At 44.5% G+C, this 20,659-nt stretch overlaps 1 protein-coding gene across 1 annotated transcript in view; it reads left to right on the top strand.

Annotated features, from left to right (window-relative positions):
* The first annotated feature begins 3,393 nt into the window (after positions 1-3,393).
* CLMN (calmin) overlaps positions 3,394-20,659 on the top strand; it is a 77,788-nt gene continuing 60,522 nt past the window's right edge. The window contains exon 1 of the mRNA XM_066998299.1: positions 3,394-3,598. Coding sequence (XP_066854400.1) covers positions 3,517-3,598 — 82 coding nt within the window. The 5' untranslated portion in view covers positions 3,394-3,516. The remainder of the gene's footprint in view (positions 3,599-20,659) is intronic.

Raw genomic sequence — 20,659 nt, 5'->3', positions numbered from 1 at the left:
TGCCCTCGCGTGGATGTGCCTATTGTAAGAGACATCATCTTTTTCTGGTTTTCGTTGCTCTGGAACTGGTTTAAACAAAGCCAGAAAATAATCTGCACCTGGAATGACTGTTCATATGGGGAACTCTGTTTATAAACCAAAGTAATGTAGTTACAATGTCATAAATATATCTATGGTTTCCTTTGTGGCAGACACCTTCCCTTGATGTTTTAGCAGGAGCCACAAAGCACCCTTGATCTGGACAGGCACAAAACCTAGCTGTAGGATTTGTGTGGTCCGTTGTTTTTTTATTATTTTTTTTTTCTACTATCAGACAATCTTCAAGTATAAATTTTCTTCTCAAACTGAGAATTCAACTCATTAAATCACTCACGGGTAAGATATGCAAAGGAAACAAATGCAGATGGCAAACAAAGCTTTTTAATATCTTTATTCTGCATACACTAGAAAGTAAAAAGATAAAGGTGATGAAGAATGGTAAGTTCCCCATGAACTTCCTATTAGACTCCTTGTCTTCTTGTATGTGACCAAAATCTTTTTTTAATAAACCTGTTATTATAGTTCAGAGTCTCTGCCAAGTGTTTATAGTGTTGCCCTGAGTAACAAGTCTGAGCCAAGGGACTTAATTAAATGTAACCTGCTTTTTCAGTTAGAGAATTGTCCTTAAACATCAAAAGGCAAACGAACTTCAATAACAAAATCTGAAATCACTTTTTGTTTAAGAGAAGTTCTTTACTCCTCACTGTATATAATCAGTTACTTCTTAGTAGGCATATAGTATTTTCACAGATAATTTCCCACAAGCATTTACAGATTTTATGACAAGTAACATAACGTTTGGAGATCTAGCTTTATGTGAGAATCTCAGATTTCATACTTCTAGAGCTGATTCATAGACCACATGGTAGCAGGGAAAAACTTGAATACAAAAAAAAAAAAAAAAAAACATAAAGAAAAATGATTATAAAAGATGCTTTTTTTTCATCTCACAAATTTTACTGCCCTTACAATTTTAGGGGCTTAAGTTTTTCATTTTGGAGCATGTGGTTCTGCACATATTGTGCTTTGTTACAGCCATCTCCGTGGAGGTTGTACCCAGGAGGATTTCTGCTCACCACAGAGCTGGTTTGGGGAAGGTGCTGAGGGGCTGTCTGAAAGGCTTGGCTGGATAAACTCAGGCCACACACCTGCTGCCCCAGTGTTCAGACACAGCATCTCACAGACCAGTGTCCTCGTGGAAGACGAGGCTGATGCAGCTTATCTTGATGTGCTGGGCTAGAAAGCAGAGTGGCCAACCTGCCGATGGGCCTGGAGCCCTGGCCAAGGCTGAGGTCCTGCCTGATCCCCCCAGCAGAAGGGCCGGCTGCCATGTGGCTGCTCTCACCTCCCATCAGTCAGGATGAGCAGGAGGTCCCAGGCAGCGTTACCTGCTGGTCCTCATTGTTGCCATTTTGATGGGTTTTCCTCCTTTAGGGGAAATGGCTACAAAGAACAAATGTTTTCCTAGGTTAAAAAAAAAAAAAAAAAAAGGTTTAACATGCTTTCTCCTCCCCCTAAATGGGATTTTAAACTTCCTTGTGCCCACACTGCCACACTGTTAATCATTTACATCTTCAACCCAGCCTGACCCTGAGACCCAGACTGTGCAGGTCCAACCTGGCTGCCCAGCGAGCCTGGAGGTGTCAGTGGCACCGGGGCTGCTCCCTCAGGCACCCTGGTGATGGAGCCGGGCACCTCTTTTACACGGGCAGGGTGCAGGCTGAAGGCAGGACCAGAGAAGGCAGCCCCAGAATACGGTGCAGGAAGCAATGAATCAGCTGTAACATCGCACGGCGGGCAGGGCTGGCAGCGAGGACTGGCTTTATTGCTTCCTCTTCACCTTTGCTCCTTCTGCTGCACCCCTGTGTGCACCTTTCGCTGCTGAAGGTTGCAGAGCTTCCTGTTTCTCCTCGCCCATTTACCCGTGCCTTACCCCAGCTGTGTTTCTGCAGCTGCCCGTACTGCCCGGAGCAAGCAGAGGTCTCACGAGGGCTAGCGGAGACTGGGAGCTGTTGTCTGTAGAGCTCGGGGAACACCAGCTCCTGCAGGGTGCCCACACATGGTGAGATGAAGCCTCCTTTGCCATCCCCACCTGGTGCTGGTGGCTGTCAACAGCAGCAGCCTGGGAAAAACCAGGACTTCCCAGCGCTAGATGAAGTCAGAGCCTGGCACCGCCACTGGGGCAAGTCTGCTGGAGTTCAGATGCATTTTCCTTTTCACGACTGTTTCTTCTGTTCCCCACATCCAGGCTTATAAGCTCTATGGCATGGCATTCACCTGCCTTTACGTTTGTGCAGAACTTTGGAGCCTTGAGATGCAACCGGTCGTAAAGCTGAGGGCAGCCCCGGGCTCCTGTGGGCTGGGCTGTGGGATAATCAACCCGTGCTTGTTGGAGCGACAATAAATAGCTCACGTATTAGATACTCTATGGATGACGTCACGTTTCCACCATCTCCACCTTATTTTGTTTGACGTGTAACAGAGAAAATCACCTGAGCGGGCTGTGGGAAGAGCACTGCTGGGTGGCACAGCGGGTCGCGGGGCGCAGGCGTTCCCTTGGGATCACACAAACACTCCCCACTTGAAAGAGCCACAATCTCCAGCTCCTAGTTTGTTTATAGTTAACTCTGCAGATCTCAGCTCGAGTGTTTTGGTAGTCTAAGCAGTGATACTGGACTAGCCTGACTGGATTGTGTCAATTTCTCTCTGTTTACATTATACAGTCCTCATGGTTGGAGAAGCAAATAAAACCTGCACCCAACTACAGATGGCTGTAACAAAATGCCTTGCGTGTGAGGGCCACGCTCACAGCAGGCAGGCCGTAGCGATGCCACGCTAACACTCACCGTGCGGCTGAGGTGAAGGGCGGCGTGAAGGGGGGTATCCGACGGGAGAACCGCCGCAAAGGAAATCCGACAGCCCGCGCAGGCTGCTAAAAGCGGGCTAAGGGAGCACGAAGAACAGCCTGGAAGGGCTTTCCGTTTACAGCGGCGCTTATTTCAGCCCCACCAGCAGCTGCCGGGAGAGGGGGATCGCTTTGGGGCGCCCGCATGGGGCAGGGGCTGTGAGGGCACCGAGGGACGGGACGGGGCGGGGCGGGGGGGGCTGCGGGGGCGGCCGGGCCGGGGTCGGCTCCCGGTGAGGGGGCGCAGGACGGGGGCGGGGGCACGGCCCCGCACCCTGCCCCGCTCCGCTCCGCCCGGCCGGTGGAGGCGGGAGGCAGGGAGGGAGGCCAGGAGGGAGGCCAGGAGGGAGGGAGGGAGGCAGGGCAGGGGGAGGGAGGGCCGCGGGGCGGGGCGGGGAGCGGAGAGCGGCCGCCTCCCCCCCCCCCCCCCCCCCCCCCCCTCCGCGCTCCGCTCCGCGCCCGCCGACGGTGCCGCTGCCGGTGGCGGTGGCGGTGGCCGTGCCGCCGGGTCCCGGCACCCCCCCCCCCGGCACGGCACGGAGCGGCACGGAGCGGGCCGCCCCCGCGGCCCCATGGCCGGGCAGGAGTGGGACTGGTTCCAGCGCGAGGAGCTGATCGGGCACATCAGCGACATCCGAGTGCAGAACCTCCAAGGTAAACACCCCCCCCCCCCCCCCCAAACCCCTCCCACGCCGCCCCGCTCCCCTTCCCCTGCTTCTCCCCCGGGGCCAGCAGGGGGGCAAAGTTTCCCCGGAGCCCAGCGCAGGGGATCGGGGCGGGGGGCGGACGCCCGAGCCCGGCCCCGTCGGAGCTGCCGTCGGGGAGGTGCCGGGCTCGCCCCGTACCGGGGGTCCGGCCTCTCGCCCCCGCAGCGCGGAGCGGGCGGGATGCGGGGATGCCGCGGGCTGGGGATGCTCAGCGCTCGGTGCCGAGCAGCCGGGAGGGAGGGAGGGAGGGAGGGAGGGAGGGAGGGGGGCTGCTGGCCAGCCCCGCGCCCACCCAGCGCACCTCCCGAGCGGCCGCCGTTGAGTAAACACGGGCAGGGATTTGGGGGAAATCGTCCACGGGAGGCTCTGCCGCGGGCTGTGCCGGCGGGAGGGGTGCAAATGGCAAGGTCTGAGCGCAGCTGGGTGCCCGTGCTTCAGGTCCTCCAAGTTCTCGCTGCCCCTCGCCAGCAAACTCTTCGTGGTGGGCAAGGGCAGCACGAGCGGATGAAGGAATCAAAAGCATCCTTGGTTTATAGGCAAGGGAGAACAATTTGTTTAGTGCTGCATACCAATCTTAATCAACGGCTTGCAATGTACTGCGAGGCATCTTCATGTCCCATAAAAATAATAGACTTGAATTATAGGTCATTATCTCGCTGTTTCTGCATAATGGTGTGAAAGCTCTTTCTGCTGACAGAGACTGTGCAGTTGCTGGAAATCAGTTTTTGGTTGGGTTTGATGGTAGAACATGTATAATTTATCAGAAAGGAGACCCAAATTAGCCATTCTTCCAGCTCATTATTTAACAGTGGATGGGGTCATTCCTCAACATTTTGACTTGCATCTTTATAACCTCTGAAATTCAGATTCTGATTGGCCAGGGCAGGCAATGCCAGGTTGAACTCCCCATGGGTTTTGCCAGTCTTTCATTGCAGTATAATTCTACGTTTCTGACTCGTCCCTGTCTCTTTTGTTTCTGTGTGTTAGCATGGATGGCCTGCATCTGATCTCTTGTTGCTCAAAACCCTAGTGATTAAAGGAGGTTTAATCCTTAATTCATCTCCTTTTATGAGAAGGAATAGAAAAGAAATACTTTGGTAAACAACAACAACAACATATTTTTCACTTTACCTCTCAATCGTTTCTTTATGAACTTAAACTCCTTTCCCTCTCTGGAACTTAAAATGCATTGATATGGACGCACACAGCCTTCTCTAAAATTCCTATAGTCCTGTAGGAGAATGTCATCCTACAGGGCAAATTCCTTTGAATAACATTATGTTCATGAAAAGAACTCCTGTCTCCTTCTTGCCATACAAGAAGAGTTTTTAGAGATCTAGCAGTTGTCACCTTGCTTGCGCTACTAAGGAGGAATTTAAGAAGTTTTATTCCTGGTGTGGGCCCTTACAGGAGAGAAAAGGAATTTGTTCTAAGGTGCTGCTCCAAAACAAGTGATAATATCTTTCATTTACAGCATATATGATTTGTAACACAGAGCTCTCACATTATCTTCTAGAAATGGAAAACATTTTACAGATGGTAAGTCTGATACTTGGGAGAGTGTGATTTTTGTCACGCAGGAGCTCAGTGGCAAAGCATGGTGCTTTTCTTCAGTATGCTTTCTTGTAAAATGGCAGCATATGCTTTGTGTTCATACGCAGTAATTAAACTTGCTCCTGCTTTATAATTCAAAATGCATCCTCCCAAAAGAATGCAATCTGAATCATCTCTGGTGTCATTGTCTATCGGTTGCAGAATCAATAACAGGTTTGATGTGCCAGAAAGTCAGGACTCTAGGATGAGAAGTAGCTGGGTCTGATGCAGAGTTTCCAGCAGCACTGGCAGAGCCCCTGCAGGGCCCTGCTGCTCTGGGCCCCATGAAGGAGCCTGGGTGGCCAGGTCCCTGTCTGCTGCCATGGCTCCTGCTGCTGCAGCGCTGCGCTCACTCTTGCAAGACCAGCTGTGCATAGAGTAGGTGTTAGGAAGTTGGTGGTTTGCCTTATTCCAGAGTGCATCCCTTCAATGGAGAGTATTGAATTGGTGAAGTTGCTTGCTAGTCTCTGAGGACCTCATGGTGTGAATATGGACCCAAGAAGAGGTGTCTGCGATGCACAGAGAGTATGCTGTAAAGAGAGTTCAGTAGGCAGCAGCTAGGTATTTGCAGTTATGAACAATGCATGCAAACACTGGCATGTCTGCATGTAGAGGTGGAGACCGACTGTCTTCTGCTGATGCAGGCAGCTAGCCAAACGGGAGCCCTTTCGGGTCTGGAAGGCAGATGGAGGCATTACTGTCCTGCTGTGTCCGAGCCATCCTGTCCAGCAGCTGATGGAAGAGCCCAAGGAAACAGTGGTGATGACCACCAGGAATGGTATCACTAGCACCTCACCATCTATCTGGTATCCAAGCTCCTGCAGGCATCATACAACCATCTGCTGTAGCAGCTTTCCATACTCTTTCTGCCTCCTTTTTTAAAAGCTAAAAGTATTAATTTCTCTTGAAAAGTTCTTCAGCATTTCTTAGCTAAGCTGTAGTGCACTGCTGGCGTAAAATGCTATTTGAAGAAGGCATATGTGGTTTCAGTCTGCCGCATGTTCCTTCTCCGTGTGGTAGCTCCACAAAACACCGCTGAAGGATCCAGGATGCCGGTTACTGGGAAGTTCTTGCTCTCATGGGGGTGCTTTTGCAGTAGTGCGATCCCACTCAGGTCAGGTACTGTTCAAGGTGCATGTGCTGGCTGCAGAAGTAGCCCCAGGACCTATACATTTTGGTATAAAACAGATTGGTGAAATTATAACATGCATGTTTTTTCAGATGTTTCTCAGGAAGACCCAAATTGACAGTAGTGTAATTTGCTAAAGTGACTGGACATAGAGGGAAAAAAAAAACAACAAAAACAGATACTTTTGAAAATGGAGTTACAGCTGATTATTTAGATATAGGCTTATGTTGATAAACTTTTATTGTCCCTTACCATGAAGAACTGAGATTTTCAATTCTTTATCATTATTTATTTATTTATTTATTTATTTATTTTAATGAAGGAAGTAGTGGTTCTAACCTGTTGTAAGTGAGCAATGCTAAATCCAGGAGTATATCTTCCATTTTCAACAGAGGTATTTTCAGGGAACAGAAGCAAAAGTGGCAATCTGATGAAGAAGAGAAGAGGTAAACATAAGAGGGAGTAAGCACCAGGTGTGGTGACACGCAAACCAAGTTCCTCACTCCAGTTCTCTTTGGTCTCTAAATGCGTTTAATAAACTGATATTCTTTTGCTCTTTGTTCTATTTGTATATTCTCCATATTGAATTTCTCCACATACTGAGAGAGAAAAATGGAAAGCCCGCACAGAACGTAGGAGCACATCATCGAGCAGTGGAATGCTCAATAATTAATTTCCTGCCAGGAGATTTTTTTTTTTCTTTCTTTCATTATACCACTAGCGGGAACATTTTGTTACAACACAAGAATATTTTAAAATCTTCCTTACTGGAAGCTTGATTTAGGATCATCAAAAATATACTTCCTTACGTGGTGAATTGCACTCGCTAGGAAGAGGCAGCATCCTCAGCAGCAGGAGTTATTCTCTTTTAGATGATATTTTGGTCCTGATTTCAGTACTTTGCAATAGTCCAAATGTATATTCAATACTGTGTTTCTTTCCTTATATTCCTTGGAATGGAATATGTAGAGGTGAATTCTTGTATAGTCAGAAGTTTTTTCCATCTCCGGAAAATGAGTGCTATTACAACCATTTAAAAATAACTATGATATAAATGCTCATTTCTTGTATTTATAATAGTGTACATGGTCTGGGATGGTAGAAGTCTGCTATTCTTCTATCAGGACAAGACAAGGAGCCCAAAGTCCTGCTACTTGTCATTTTTCTGTTTACTCAGGGTTTGATCCAGATCCAGCAGAAATCCATGGGTGTATATTCCTTGATTCCACTGCATTTAAATACTTTCCTGTGTCTCAGGCTTTCTCCGCTGAAGGTTGCATGGTCTTCAAGCACATTTTGAGTGCTAGACAGTAGCATATTGTAGTGTTGTCAGAAATAATTCCAAAATAGCGATTACAGGCTGAAAGAAATAATATGTGCCATACCAGCCCTACGAGCTCCCCATCCTTGCCCTGGTTTGTAATACTGCTTCGTCACTCGGTCACAAACTCACAGCTCTCCTCGATTTTGCTTGCCTTCACATTTGGATCATTAAGATTTAGAATGTTATAAGCTTTTTTTGTTATATATCTTTATAAGCTTTTGTTGTAAGCGATAACTACAGTTGTTAATGATATGAACCCCAGCTTCCTTTGAGATAACAGGTCCCTGAGCCTATGTCTTCAGAGGTAATACAGGTGCTTAACTCATGATAGTTAACTCTCTTTCAGTGAGAGTATCTACATCTCTTTACATCTGGGGGCTTGTGCATCTCTGATGGACATCCAAAGGCTTCACAGTTCGTAGTCAGTCAGGAACTCTTGAAAATGTTTCTCTCTATATATTTTTGTTTATCTCTTTATGCATAAAGCATAATGACTACAACTGTTGCACTTAACTGCAGAGAGTGAGTTTTATTTTTATTTTATAATTACAAGATGCATCAGCATTTGACCGGGTTGCTGTAGTTTGACATGCTTTTGAAACACATGGAAATTTTATAAATGGAAGGAAACCTTTTTTAATGTAGCCATTCATTCTGACAAAAGTAAGGTGTTGTAACAGTTCGTTACTTCAACTCTTCCATAACTTGTCCCCATATTCAGTGGCATTTCATTCTGCCCGTAGGCATGCTAATTTCAGTGGAGCTCCTTGTGGATTAAGGTGACATTTGGAAAGATTAAACTGCCTGGAGAGCCTTAGATGAAGGTAGAACCACAAAGTGATCTTGCTCTATATACAAGTTATTCAGTATACAAGTTAAATAGGAATTATAAATGCAAAACCCTAAAATACAGATTCAAATCCAAGTATAAGAAACTAAAGATGATGCTGGAAAGATAATTCTACCGGTGGGGATGGCTTACAGTGTTTGTCAGCAATGACAGGAAGACTTACCTGCTCCTAATGCAGGAAACACTGGCAGTGAAATGAAGGAGCCATGAGAGGTAAGAGAAAGTAGAGATTGCATGTTTCAGCATGCAGTTTTAACAAGGTCAATGCCTAATTTCTCTAACAAATTAGAAGTCTGGGTTCTCTGTCCCATTGCAAGGATGAAATTACACCAAATTGAAATCATGCCCAGTAGCTCCACAGTCAAATGAACTTTAACACCCGTGTATTAGCACTTCATCATAAGAGACACTTTTCTTGTTTGGCCTCCACGTATGGACCTGGCTGGAGACATGGGGTCAGCCTGCTGTCACTCACCAGCGTCACCTTCTCTTTCTTTCCTTGGGGAGCTGCTGCTCAGACAGGGCCCAGCCTCAGCGTTACTCCTGAGAGCTGGTGACATCTCAGAAGGTATCGCTTGCCTCAGGTTGAATGGCATTAGTTTAAAAATGACAGACTTCAAAACACTGTATTAAAACTAATGCCAGTTAAAAGATATTATGTACTTCTCATAGTTCCTCCTGCTTATTTTTTGGTTTGTCCACAAAGCTTGGACAGAAATTCAAACAATTTTCTTTCTCCAAGCCAATTTCAAGGTTATGTCACTTGCATCCTGAAATATTTGTAGCATTTACTTTGAAAATATTACAAAGCAATGACTTTGTTTCTTTCTTCCCTTTTAAAGACAGCTTTCTATTGGACTGGAAGCAACCTTGGGCATTTTGGCTTGTCATTGTCCATTTATGCACTATTTGGTTATGCACTGTGCTGTTTAAACTTAGTGTTGTTGCAGAATACTTGTTAAGGGCGTATGTCTAAAGGGCAAGAGCCAAATTGTATCTGTCTATGTAGAAGTCAAAAAAATTCTCAAAATTATCTATTCATGAGAAGAAATCACCAGATAAGCAGTCACATCTGTGTCAGTACTGGTGTGGTGAAGGGCATCGTAGCACTTTTAAAGAAATAACAGTCTTTCCCTGTGTGTCTTTTTACCTACTACTCTATTTTTATCTCTCTCCACCCAGTTAAGTGCAGGGACTGTAGGTGGAGGATTGCAGGATGGATTTTACTTCATTATAATTGCTGCATACTTCTGTGCAAATGGCTGAGCGGTGTTTTAGCTGTAGTTTGAAGCTTCATAACCACAAACACAAGTTTAAATCTGCATCTTCTAAGGAGGATCATAAGAGCTACAGCCTGCATGTCTACAGAATGAGTGCCTGCGGACATGTAACCTGCAAACGGGAAGGATTTCTTTATAAATCCAGAAATCCCATTGAATCTGAAAATATGTTATCAAAGACACTAAAAAGCTAACTCTAATCTCTATACCAATTACTCAATCTCGTGGTGTGATTCAAGGTACAATTGTTAAAATAATGAATTACTTAGAGGGCTTCTGTTAACTATTTTCCACTAACTTAAATATGAAAAAACATATTTTGTATTGCAGTATCTTGGAAGTTACTGCTGGTGTACATAGTTCAGACCCAGTGCATCTGTGAACAAGGAGTTACCTTGTTTCTTGTAACTTTTATATTATCATCTTTTACTGTTTTTAGTCAGAAATGAGATCTTTCTTGATCAGTGTTGTTGATTTACTTCATTATAGCAACTGATTTTCAAGTTCTTCTGTTTTGGAAGTAGAATTCCGGTTGTTTATAAAGTACATGCTCACTAAATATGCACCACAGGATTATTTCAAATAGAAATATTTATATTGCAGCCCTTGTTTTCTTTAATGCATGTATCCCGTTGGATCTTCACCCTCCCCTAATTAACAGTGGGGATGAGTGCGTTTTGTTTAAGTCCCAAATCAGGCAAAGAAGTCTCTGCTCTTGTGCAGTGCCCGTTACCAGAGAACACGGTCGGTGCCCCGTGGGTCAGATTTACACGCCGGCCAGACCCCAATCTTGCAGTGCAGATCCCACAGGCTGCGGTGCTGCCTCACTCTCTGGTAATGCCCCATACCCCTGAGTCCACCCAGAGCCCTGCTGAAGTCAGGGATGTTCTACCAGGAGATGGTCCAGCTAGATCAAATTGCAGCAGCAGGGCCTCCATGTGCACAGGTATTTTAAGTGCAAAGACAAGTTAAGGACAAATCTCTCCTGCTGGCAATAAATCATACTCATCTGGACTGGAATTTTGTTTTTCTGGGCAACCGGACTTTTCAGTTTTCTTGTCGTGGTTGTGAAACAAGTCTCAGGTGTCTAATTAACCTCCATCATGGTGGATGCCATGGTGCTCTGGTTGTTATAGCAGGACCCCCAGAGTGGGTGACCATGTTTTAGCCAGACTTACACTGAAGCTGAGGTTTAGGTCTCCCACCCAGGATTCTCCCCCAGAGGGACTGAAGTGGCTCAGGTGGCTGTTGTTCATTGTGGCACGCCAGCTGCAGTCTCTGGGTTAACAAAGAGCCCTTAAAAGAAAACATTTAATACACTGCACCCGGAAGAAAGTATTTACAGGAAAGAAAATGCACTTCAAATAAACTGCCTATGTGCGTTTTTTCCCTCCCCACCCAGCTTACCATCACTGTTAATGGTGAAATTGCAGGTCCTACTGTCCCTCAGAATAATTCACTTAAAACCTCTGAAACCTGACGTGCACTAATCTTGCTATTGTCTCATAACTCTCTAGTGCTTAGTATAAGCTACATTTTTAATCTCTCAGCATGTTTTTCTCTGTTTTCTTCAAGAAACCCAAATAACAGTACAACAAACAGCTCGATGGTTTGTCCTCTGTGTGTTACTCGCAGGTTGCGAGAGCCCCTGTCTCAGCCAGGGCTGCCCGTTGCAGGGGGCTCCAGTGGAAGCCCTGCGCTCCTGCCAGACCATGGGCTCTGGTTACCTGCACGGCCTCTCTTGTTGTGCTCTAGCGGTCAGGTAGAAGTGCTTTGCCGTTTTGTTTTAGTCTGCAAAGAAACCCCCAACTAACGTATGTCAATAGGTGTTTACAGATGCAGCCAGTGTAGTTCACCACTAAGGGCTGATTGTGCTTCTCAGCTCAGTGAGAAAGGGGAAAGGCGACAGGCTCCTGGCACCGTGACACATGAAAGCAACGGCAATGAAAATAACTTTGTTAAAAACTCACCCTGTGTATGACTGCATCTGGACACATGGCTAAAACTTTCTGGCTCTTACTGATGGTCATTGTAAACATGACCTGCAGTTACAAGTTAATAAAGACATAGCATTTAGAAATAGCATATGAAATGTCTGCTTTAGAAGTATTGTCTGGGATATATGTCAGGAATGAAACATAAGTCTGCCTGGGCTCTTTGCCCAAGGGGAGTAAGAAAGCAAACAAAAATGGGCAGATGGGGAAGAGCCACAGGGAAGGGGAGCACCTGGTCCCAGCATCGTGGTCCTCAGGAGCCTAACGACATCACAGGGGGGACTGCGGTCAGCACCTGCATATGATAGATAAAATTGATAACAATGTGTTGAGATATGTTTTGCCCCATCTACATTTCTGACAAGTACTCAGTAGGCCTATATCCGTCATGAATTATGAGCGACTTTGGCTCTTATCACTTAGAGTCACTGGGGAAGCGTTTGTTCCCCATCCTTGTTCCCAGTTTCCACGCTGGGTTGGGGACTTCCCATCCCTGATGATTAATGCCACTTAACAACATTCAATTCCTGCTGCTCCTTTTTTTTTTTTTTTTTTTTTTCTTCTAAAGATCTCCCTGGAGACAGGACAAGGCATGATTTAAAGTTACAGGGACTCTTGCATGAATTCTTTCATTTCTGCCCATTATAAAGAAACAGTTTTAAAGGGGCTGTAATGGTGGTTAAAAAGAACTTGTGCTCAGCTGTCTTTCAGAAGTTAATATAATTATTGACCTTGGCTGAAAGAAGACAGAGCATGAATTTTTGCTGGCTAAGCTGCATTTCTTTTGAAGGTAGAAGGTCTTTTTGATCTATTCAATGTTGGTCTTTCAAAACTTTAAAACGTTGCATGTTTATCAGAAGGATCAGAAAGGACAGGAGATTTAATTGTCTTCATAAACCACGTGTATCAAGAGGAAGCACCATGTTTTGGTTGCTAATACAGTTAAGGAATGCCATAAACCCCTTTGCCTGTAATGCTGCAGTTGACAGTATCACTCGTCATGAGTTTATTTAAGAACTTGGAGGTCACAGCACTGTGACTGCTCTGAAGTCAGGAAGTGGCCATGACTCTGGAGGTGGTAGCCTGTGTCATCAGGAGAAGGGCAGGCGTACTTCCCATCTGGTCCTGGATGTAGCCAAGGGGGGTTGTCCTCAGGTGCTGAGAGATCCCCGTGTAGCTGCTGAGGTCTGGAAAGCTGATACGCACATGTTTCTTAAGACTGATTTGAAACTAATTGACACAGCCAGTTATATTCAGATTTAGTTTCAGCCCATTGAGGTCTTGGGTACCTTTCAAGTCCTTGACTTCCTTTAATTTGGTGGGGTGTCTAAACATTGCTTCTTTGCTTATCCCACAACTAGCTCTAGAGCAATTTTTCTTTCATTCATCTTTTAGTCCTTCACTTTTCTGCTGATACTGATGAAAGCCATTTGCAGAGGTGGTCTGGATGCCTACAGCAAGCCCAGATCTGAGACACTGATGTTGTGTCACTCAAGCCAGTAGACAGCTTTGTCATTCAGGCACTTAATTATGAACTGAACACTCACTTGACCTCTCATACTCTCGTTTCACTAACGAAACAAAACTTAGAGCAGTGACTGATGGGAGAGGTGCCGTAGTTTGGGCTCTATGAGCAGGAGTTTCCACTCATTTCATTTATCATACTAATGATCAGTTTTGGAGCCTAAACACGGGCTGCTTCACAGGAGCTGCTTGGAAAACAGCATAATGTGCGAACGTGAGGTCCATGTGACAGAAAGGTTTGCAGAGGCTGCCGGTTCATTTGGGCTTGGCAGTCCTGTTACACATGCACGTTCTTGCACACTGCATTCTTAGAGAAGGATGGGGCTGTTAGGGATGTGGAAGTAGCATTTAGCAATTGTGGTTTTACAGAGAGGGTCCCAGCTTGTGTTCTGGTACTCAGATAATATTAATGCTGGTAGGATTTTTTTCCCACAGCTTTGCATTTGTCTTGATGAAAATTGAAGTGTGTCCTTAATACATACTAACAGGGAACTATTTTTTTTTCTTTAGTATTTGAGTGTCTCATGGTTTTGATGTATTTGTCTAGATGCATCCCTGTTTCAGGGTTGGGGAACAAAGGCACATGAAAGCCAGAGGAATTATTTCAAACTTATCCAGGCAGCCTAATGACATACTCTTCTGTGTGTGAACATGGAAAGTTTTGGTGGAGCAGGCCTTGAACCTCGGTCTTCTCTTTCCAGTGTGACCACTCTAACTACATGACCACTTTCCTCCTTTTACACATTCTTTTTCTTTCCTTCACAACCTGACAGCAATACCTAATGTCACCTAACAATTTACATGCATTGTAATATGTATATCGTCTATAATAAACTTTTACAACTTGCTAACTCACATGAAGCCACCAACCCACCTGTCGTCCCAGCGTGTGCTGTTCCCTGGTTTGGCTGCGGGCTGTTTCCTTCTGGATTTACTCAGGTTTGTTGGTGTTCTCTGCAATGCACACAAGTTGGTAGGTCAAGACTAACTGAGTGCAAGCACACTTGGTCAAAACTGAGTGCAAGCATACTTCATTTTGGCTTGGCTTAGGTTTTTATGGTACAAGTAGAACGAAATGTTTATGGAATGTAGACAACTTTCTTTATTCTACTTCATCCTGCCTGGGAAGATGTATTTTCTGAAGTCTTATGTTGACCATCTTTATGAGTTACTATTTTATCATCTTCAGGTAAAAGTTTTTTCCTCTGAATGCTTTGGAATTATCTCAGTCAAGAGCCAAGTCAGCTGTGCTTTCTTGGCCTCTTCTTACTGTACTTTCAGTTCCCTGAGTTTATTCCAGGAGTTCTGTTTGCTTTGCTTTGAGTGTGTGTTGCTAGAAAGAAGATAAAGTGGATCTGGGGAAGGAAGTAAACTTCCTACTAGAAGCCAGAAGAATATCCTTCATCATGAACATCTCCAGGAACTGTGATTTCTTTTTCTTGGGGAATGTATACTAAAAGCTTTCCGTTTGCATGTATAAATGAATCAGATCAAATTTATCCCAAGCTGTCAAATTGTACTCTTAAGTTTGGTTCTCAGAATCACCCAAATGTTAATTTAACAGAGAGCAGTGCTGTGTCTAGTGGCATGAAACCATGTCTCCTTTGTGTGTGGGTCTGGAAGAGCTCAGTTGTGGGTGGAGAGAAAGACCAACAGAGAGCTTGCTTAGGGCATGCATGAGGTATTCATCCTGCCGGAATGTAGAGAGAGATCTATCCAAAGATATCTGTCTGCCCTATTGTAAGGGTATGTTCTGTAGGAGAAGGAAGTGAGAGAGTTAACAAAAAATTAGAAATAGGAGAGCAATCAAATTGCTCAAAACCAAATCACATCATAGAGGGGTGAAGCAATGAATTGCCTCACCTTGCAATATGGATTATAATGGAAGCTCTGTGACACCTGAGAGTGTAAGCTGTACTGACTCGGAGCCATTTGAAGCCGGTGTCTTGTGGAGTTGCAACTTGATAAATAAGCCGTTCTGATCTTCTCTGGGAAGACTTCTTTGTTTTCTTTTCTCAGTTTCTCAAGATCTTTGGAATTTATCTAATGATGTCCGTCTTGGTTGGCTTCATGGCATGAACAGGGGAAAGCACTGCTCTCTAGTCTCATGACTGTTAAAGATGAGTTATTAATATGTAAAGGAATTAACACTGGTGTTTTGCTGAGGCTTTTACCACCTGGTTTTTCAATTGTTCTTCCCACGTGAGTGTGAGCAGTACCGACACCTGGCCACTCCTGAAGTAGCCCGGAGTCTTCCCAGGGCAGGGCTGCTCCTGTGCTGCCTTGCCCACTGCCCCCAGCGCTGACTTGCGATCAGCATGCACGTAGGAGCTGATCCATTGCTTAAGGCTTCTTTGGGAACCCCAAAGAACAATAATATCCTGTTGACTAGGATTTTACTATTTATATCGATCAGCTGAGCAGCCGCCTCCTCTGCCTGCTCCCTGGTTACCAGTGTGTAAGTCTCTCAGCCACGTGGTCTGCTGCATGGTTGACAAAACGATTTTTAATTTTGAGAGGAATTTGTTTGAGGCACTTGGAAAGGTAAATGCACTGATGAAAAAGGACTGAAGCTTTTCGTGCTCTGGTAACCTCTTAGTGTTTTGGACTTCATGCAAAGAGACCAGCAGGAAGCTAACCTAAAAATAAGGGGTATCATCAGAAAGCAGTACAAGCCTATAGCAATGCAAAGAGGAAAACAACTAGATCTCCTATAGGTATGTCTGTGGAGAAGTGCTGACATACATCATCTTTCAGATTAAAGACCAAATCCTGCCACCCACATACTCTCCCAGCAGTTAATTCCTTTCTCTCTCTTTTTTTTTTTCTTTTTCCCTGTAGCAGATTTTCAATCTACTTGAGTAGAAAAGGTGTCATCTTCTAGAAAAACCCTTCTCTGGCTTTGAAACATCGGAAAGGATATGTAAAATTTAGACTGGTATTTTCAAGGCTGCTTTTTTAAAAAGTGAGCTTTTTAAGAGAGGCTGCACAATTTACTTAAAAGAGAGAAAATAGTCAAACCTGTGGGAGTCTGCTAGGGTGAAGTGAAAAGAAAGCAATTATTTCACTGGGACCTTTTTATAAAGATTTCTGAGGCTCCAGTCAGAAAGGAAAGTGTGCTAATAACTGCACTTAGTTAACTGGCATCAAGTCCAGTTGCTTTGGCTCCAAAACGGATAAACCCTGTCATGGGTGGAGAAGGTTAAACCTGATCTGAAGCAGAAGCAGCCATTGCTTCTAGTTTGAGCTGTTTTTATCTGTGTGAACGGGGATCGTGTAGTTCCCAAGTTCTGCTTTGGTGCCAACCCACATGCAGGTCTATGGATATGGTTTCCAGAGACCAGATCTTCTCTGAAGTCCTTGCTGGTGTACCCACCAGGGAAGCACCATGCAGCTCTTTGCTTCCCAGTTCCTTCTCCTCTGCATTTTGGGAATGTGATGGTTCTGCGCAGCTCTGCTCTCCTGTGCTAGCACTTCCCAACACTGCCTTTGAAGTTTTCTAATGCATGTACATGCTCCCTATTAATCCACTGCAAGCAAAATGCAGGACATGTTCAGCAGTTAAAAGTGAACTGGGAATACTTGGAAAAAACAGTATGTTTTCTGAAACCATTTTTAATTATAATGAAAGCTTTGTGCATATAAAAAATTTGGAGTATTTTTGATACCATCTGGATACCTAGGCTTGGACAACAAATTACTTGTGACATAGTGACGACAATGTATAATACTGTGTTTTGTAACCCGTGTCTCATTAATGTAGAAGCACATGGATTTTCCTGCAAAATGTTGATTTACCATCTGTGCTAGTATTCTTTGCATGAAGTTAAAGACTGCCCTTTGTGTTGCAATTGCAGTGGACCCATTCTGTTCTTAGGACTTGTCTCTCTTGGACCAAATGAGTAGGTCACAGAAGAAAAAACTACACCAAACAGTACTTATTGCTAATGGTTATTTACCTTACTTCCAATGGGGGAGCTGTTAAAATTTATTAAAAGTGGAATTCACTTAAGTAACATTTTACTGTTGCTCACACTTTCCATTTCTCATGCTTTGCCTTTAGTTTGCTTACTTGGGCTGTAAACCCCGGGTCTTGGGGAAACCGTGAATTCTGTGTATGCCCCTTGTAGATGTCAAAACCTAAATTCATAAGTTTGTAAAGGATAGTAACATTAGTAGAATTAAAATGTCAGAGGTGGGAGCTGCACATTGAATGGTTTACATCTTGGTTTGAGTCATGTTCCTTCTCAATTCTAAAGCAGCTAAGAGATTATGTATTTTCTGAGCAAGGAATTCGCATTTTGAGTCTGGCCTAAGTCTGGGGGTCCTCAGTTTCATCGCATTTTTCTACTGACTTGAACTGCCCTCAATGGGAGGCCTGTTATATTTACTTAATTAATAGTTGATATTTTTATACAGATGATGTTGCAAAACAGTTTGTCTCTTCACTGTAATGTGATTTGAAATACTCAAAGGATGTTTCACTTGCTGTTAAACTTTATTCCACTATCATGTAATTGATAGCTTCATTTATACTACTGAGTTATGTGAGACAATACTGATGGTTTCCAGGCGAAGTATGTCTAAACCAGGGATCTTTAACCACCTTGTTTTTTATTCACATCTCCTGAGTCCTTCTGCTTTTTCATATTCTTGACCCTGAGGAATAAATGGATTATCTTTAAGAAAGTACATTAGCAGTAAAAATGTAATCTGCTTCAATAACTTCACGAACAGAGTATGACTTAGAACAGTACAATTAAGGGACAAATTCTGTTTTCTTGCTCTTCCACTAGCTTTACAGAAGTAGACCTCAGCCTTGTGGAGAAGAGCTGCTTTATAAAAGATATTGATTTACATTTTATTAATGAGTTTTTAAGGTAATTTTGATGTATCGGTAAATAATACCAAAGGGGAAGGAAAGGGCTTAAAAAAGAGATTCTTTCAGATGTGATGTAAAAAGTGACACAGAGTTATCAGTCAAGACTTCTAAGGGAGCTGCAGGGGAAGATGATTAAAACAGGACAAGAAGAAGATAGTTTCAGAGCTTCCAAAAGGGCTGGAGCAGGAGAGGCTGACAGAGCAGGAAGGCAACTGATCCCTCTGCTTTAGAGGCAAGTTCATCTCTCTGACGACTCAGTGAATGCCTCTAACTGGATAATATAACAAATTGGAAACAGCAATAGAGAAGCATTTCTAAAGTCCTTGAAGTTAACTTCTGGTGGGGTCTAACAAAGTAGAAGCAGTAGTGGCTAGGAGTGCTTGCCAGACTATTATCGGAGAATTGGCTGGAGTAGCATATACTGCACTAGAGCATGGGAATAGAAGAAACTTGAACAAGTAGCTAGATAAAAGCCTATGATTTTGCCTGCTGGGATGAAAAATCCAAGGTTTTTCAATGGGGACGGGGAAAAAGAGTTGGTTATGGCATAGGAAACTAAAAAATACTTTGATGAATATTTTTGATGACTTAGATCTGCCAAATTAATGTACATATGCAAACTTGTGTAACATATATATAGAAACTGTTATGCCTTCATCCTCCCTTTTTGTCATATTAATATCCTTGCCTGCAACTGGGATCTGATCTTGCACCCACTGAATTTTTTGCCATTGAGCTCAGTTGAGCTAAATCAGGCTGCTGCAGCTGCGGAGCCACTCATTTCTGCCAGTCTCGAGTGCACAGTGGTTACATGCACAGTGGTTACATGCAAAGGTGCAGGGCACACAGTGGGAGTCCTCCATGGGCCACAATACAGCTACAGTCAATTTATATATCTGTCTGCATTCCAAAAACCTGAATATACAGAAACGCATACCAGAACAAGATCCAGATACGCAGATCTGTATCCCTGTATACTGGGCCTTGGTTGGCGTATTGTGAGGTGGGCAGCAGCCCATCTGTGCAGCAGGAGTGATGTGGAAGCCCCTAGGTGGATGTTACTACAGCTTTGTGTATTTGCCTGGTTGTAGGAGACATTATTATGGCTTCTGGACTACTCAGAAGAGCAATTAACAAGTCCGAAAGGTCTTGCCTCAAGGCTCTGACAAGCCATGAATTAAACATTTAATTCTGTATCCTGTCTTCCATTTCTGTAACATGTTCTTTCAGAAGATTGTGTAATGTCTTATTTTCCCCTTTAAATATAAAAATTCAACAGCCTAGTGCCCATAGCAGGGGAACAGGAAAGTCGTTTTGTCATCTCTTCGCAACATACAACTTTTTTTTTTTTTTTTAAGGTGCTGGTTATGAAAGAAACATTTGTTTCCAGACCATAATATCTTAAGGCTATTCAGTACCTTCACTGATGAGAATCCTGAGAGCAATAGCAATCTGCTGGGCATTCAGCAGTAACAGCTGCTGCCTGCCTGATGCTATTAAAACACAGATTTAGCATTTATTTACTGTGCCACAGAGCAGTGAGCCTGGCTACAGCCACAGATATGATGTAGTTAAGGAATAACAAAGCATGTGTCTTACATGAGTACACTCCAAAGTGAATCCAAATTAACTTTCCTGAAAGTTGACCAGCTAAACCACTCTGGATGTCAGCATGACGTTCCTCTGCAGAACTAAGGTGGCTCTACTTTAACTTTTCATGGCTGAATGTAAACTGAGTTAAGGATGCTTTTTCTAGATGCAGATTACCTCTGTTGGTGTCTCCCTTGAGATAAGCTCCCAGCTGCTGGCACTGCCCACTTGAAGCCAACCAAAGTCCATGGCAGAGGAGGTGGATGCCAGGCAAGCTGTGATGTCCACCTGCCTGGAGGCCAGCAGCGCACCAAGGGACATGTCACCAGCCGGAGAGGGGCTGAGGGAGGTGGGGGACAGTGAAAGGGACCTGGAATGGGGGAAAGTGTGTGCTGTGCAGCAGGATGAATGCCTTCGGAGCTGGGCTGGGTCCCAGAGACAGTGTCTGGAGGCTGTGCCCAGAGGCACTGGCAGAGGAGAGGTTTGGCTGGGAAGGCTGAGCACAGAGCCCTGTCCTGCCCCAGCGGTGGAAGTGAGGCTAATGTGTGTGTAATTCTGGCTCTTGCTTTTGTCATTGCCTTGAGGCAGTGAGGAGGAGTTGCTATGTGGCTCCTCTAAACACAAACAGGCTAGGAAAGAAATTCCAGAGCATTTCCCTGCATTTCTGCCTCTACAAGAAAGTCACTGAGGGATGCCTGAGCTTTTAATGACAAGGATGCTTACCGAGGGCCACATCTGTGTGTAGGGGTATGTTTACTGTGCAGTTGACAAGGCAGAGTGATATACCTTAATGTGCTAGTTCCCTCGAAACAGCTTATTAATCTTTTTCCAGACTTCGGGAT

Source organism: Anser cygnoides, chromosome 5, assembly GCF_040182565.1.
Source record: "Anser cygnoides isolate HZ-2024a breed goose chromosome 5, Taihu_goose_T2T_genome, whole genome shotgun sequence".
NCBI lineage: Eukaryota > Metazoa > Chordata > Aves > Anseriformes > Anatidae > Anser > Anser cygnoides.
The sequence above is the reverse complement of the archived record's forward strand: the minus strand, read 5'-3'. Positions and strand labels throughout refer to the sequence as shown.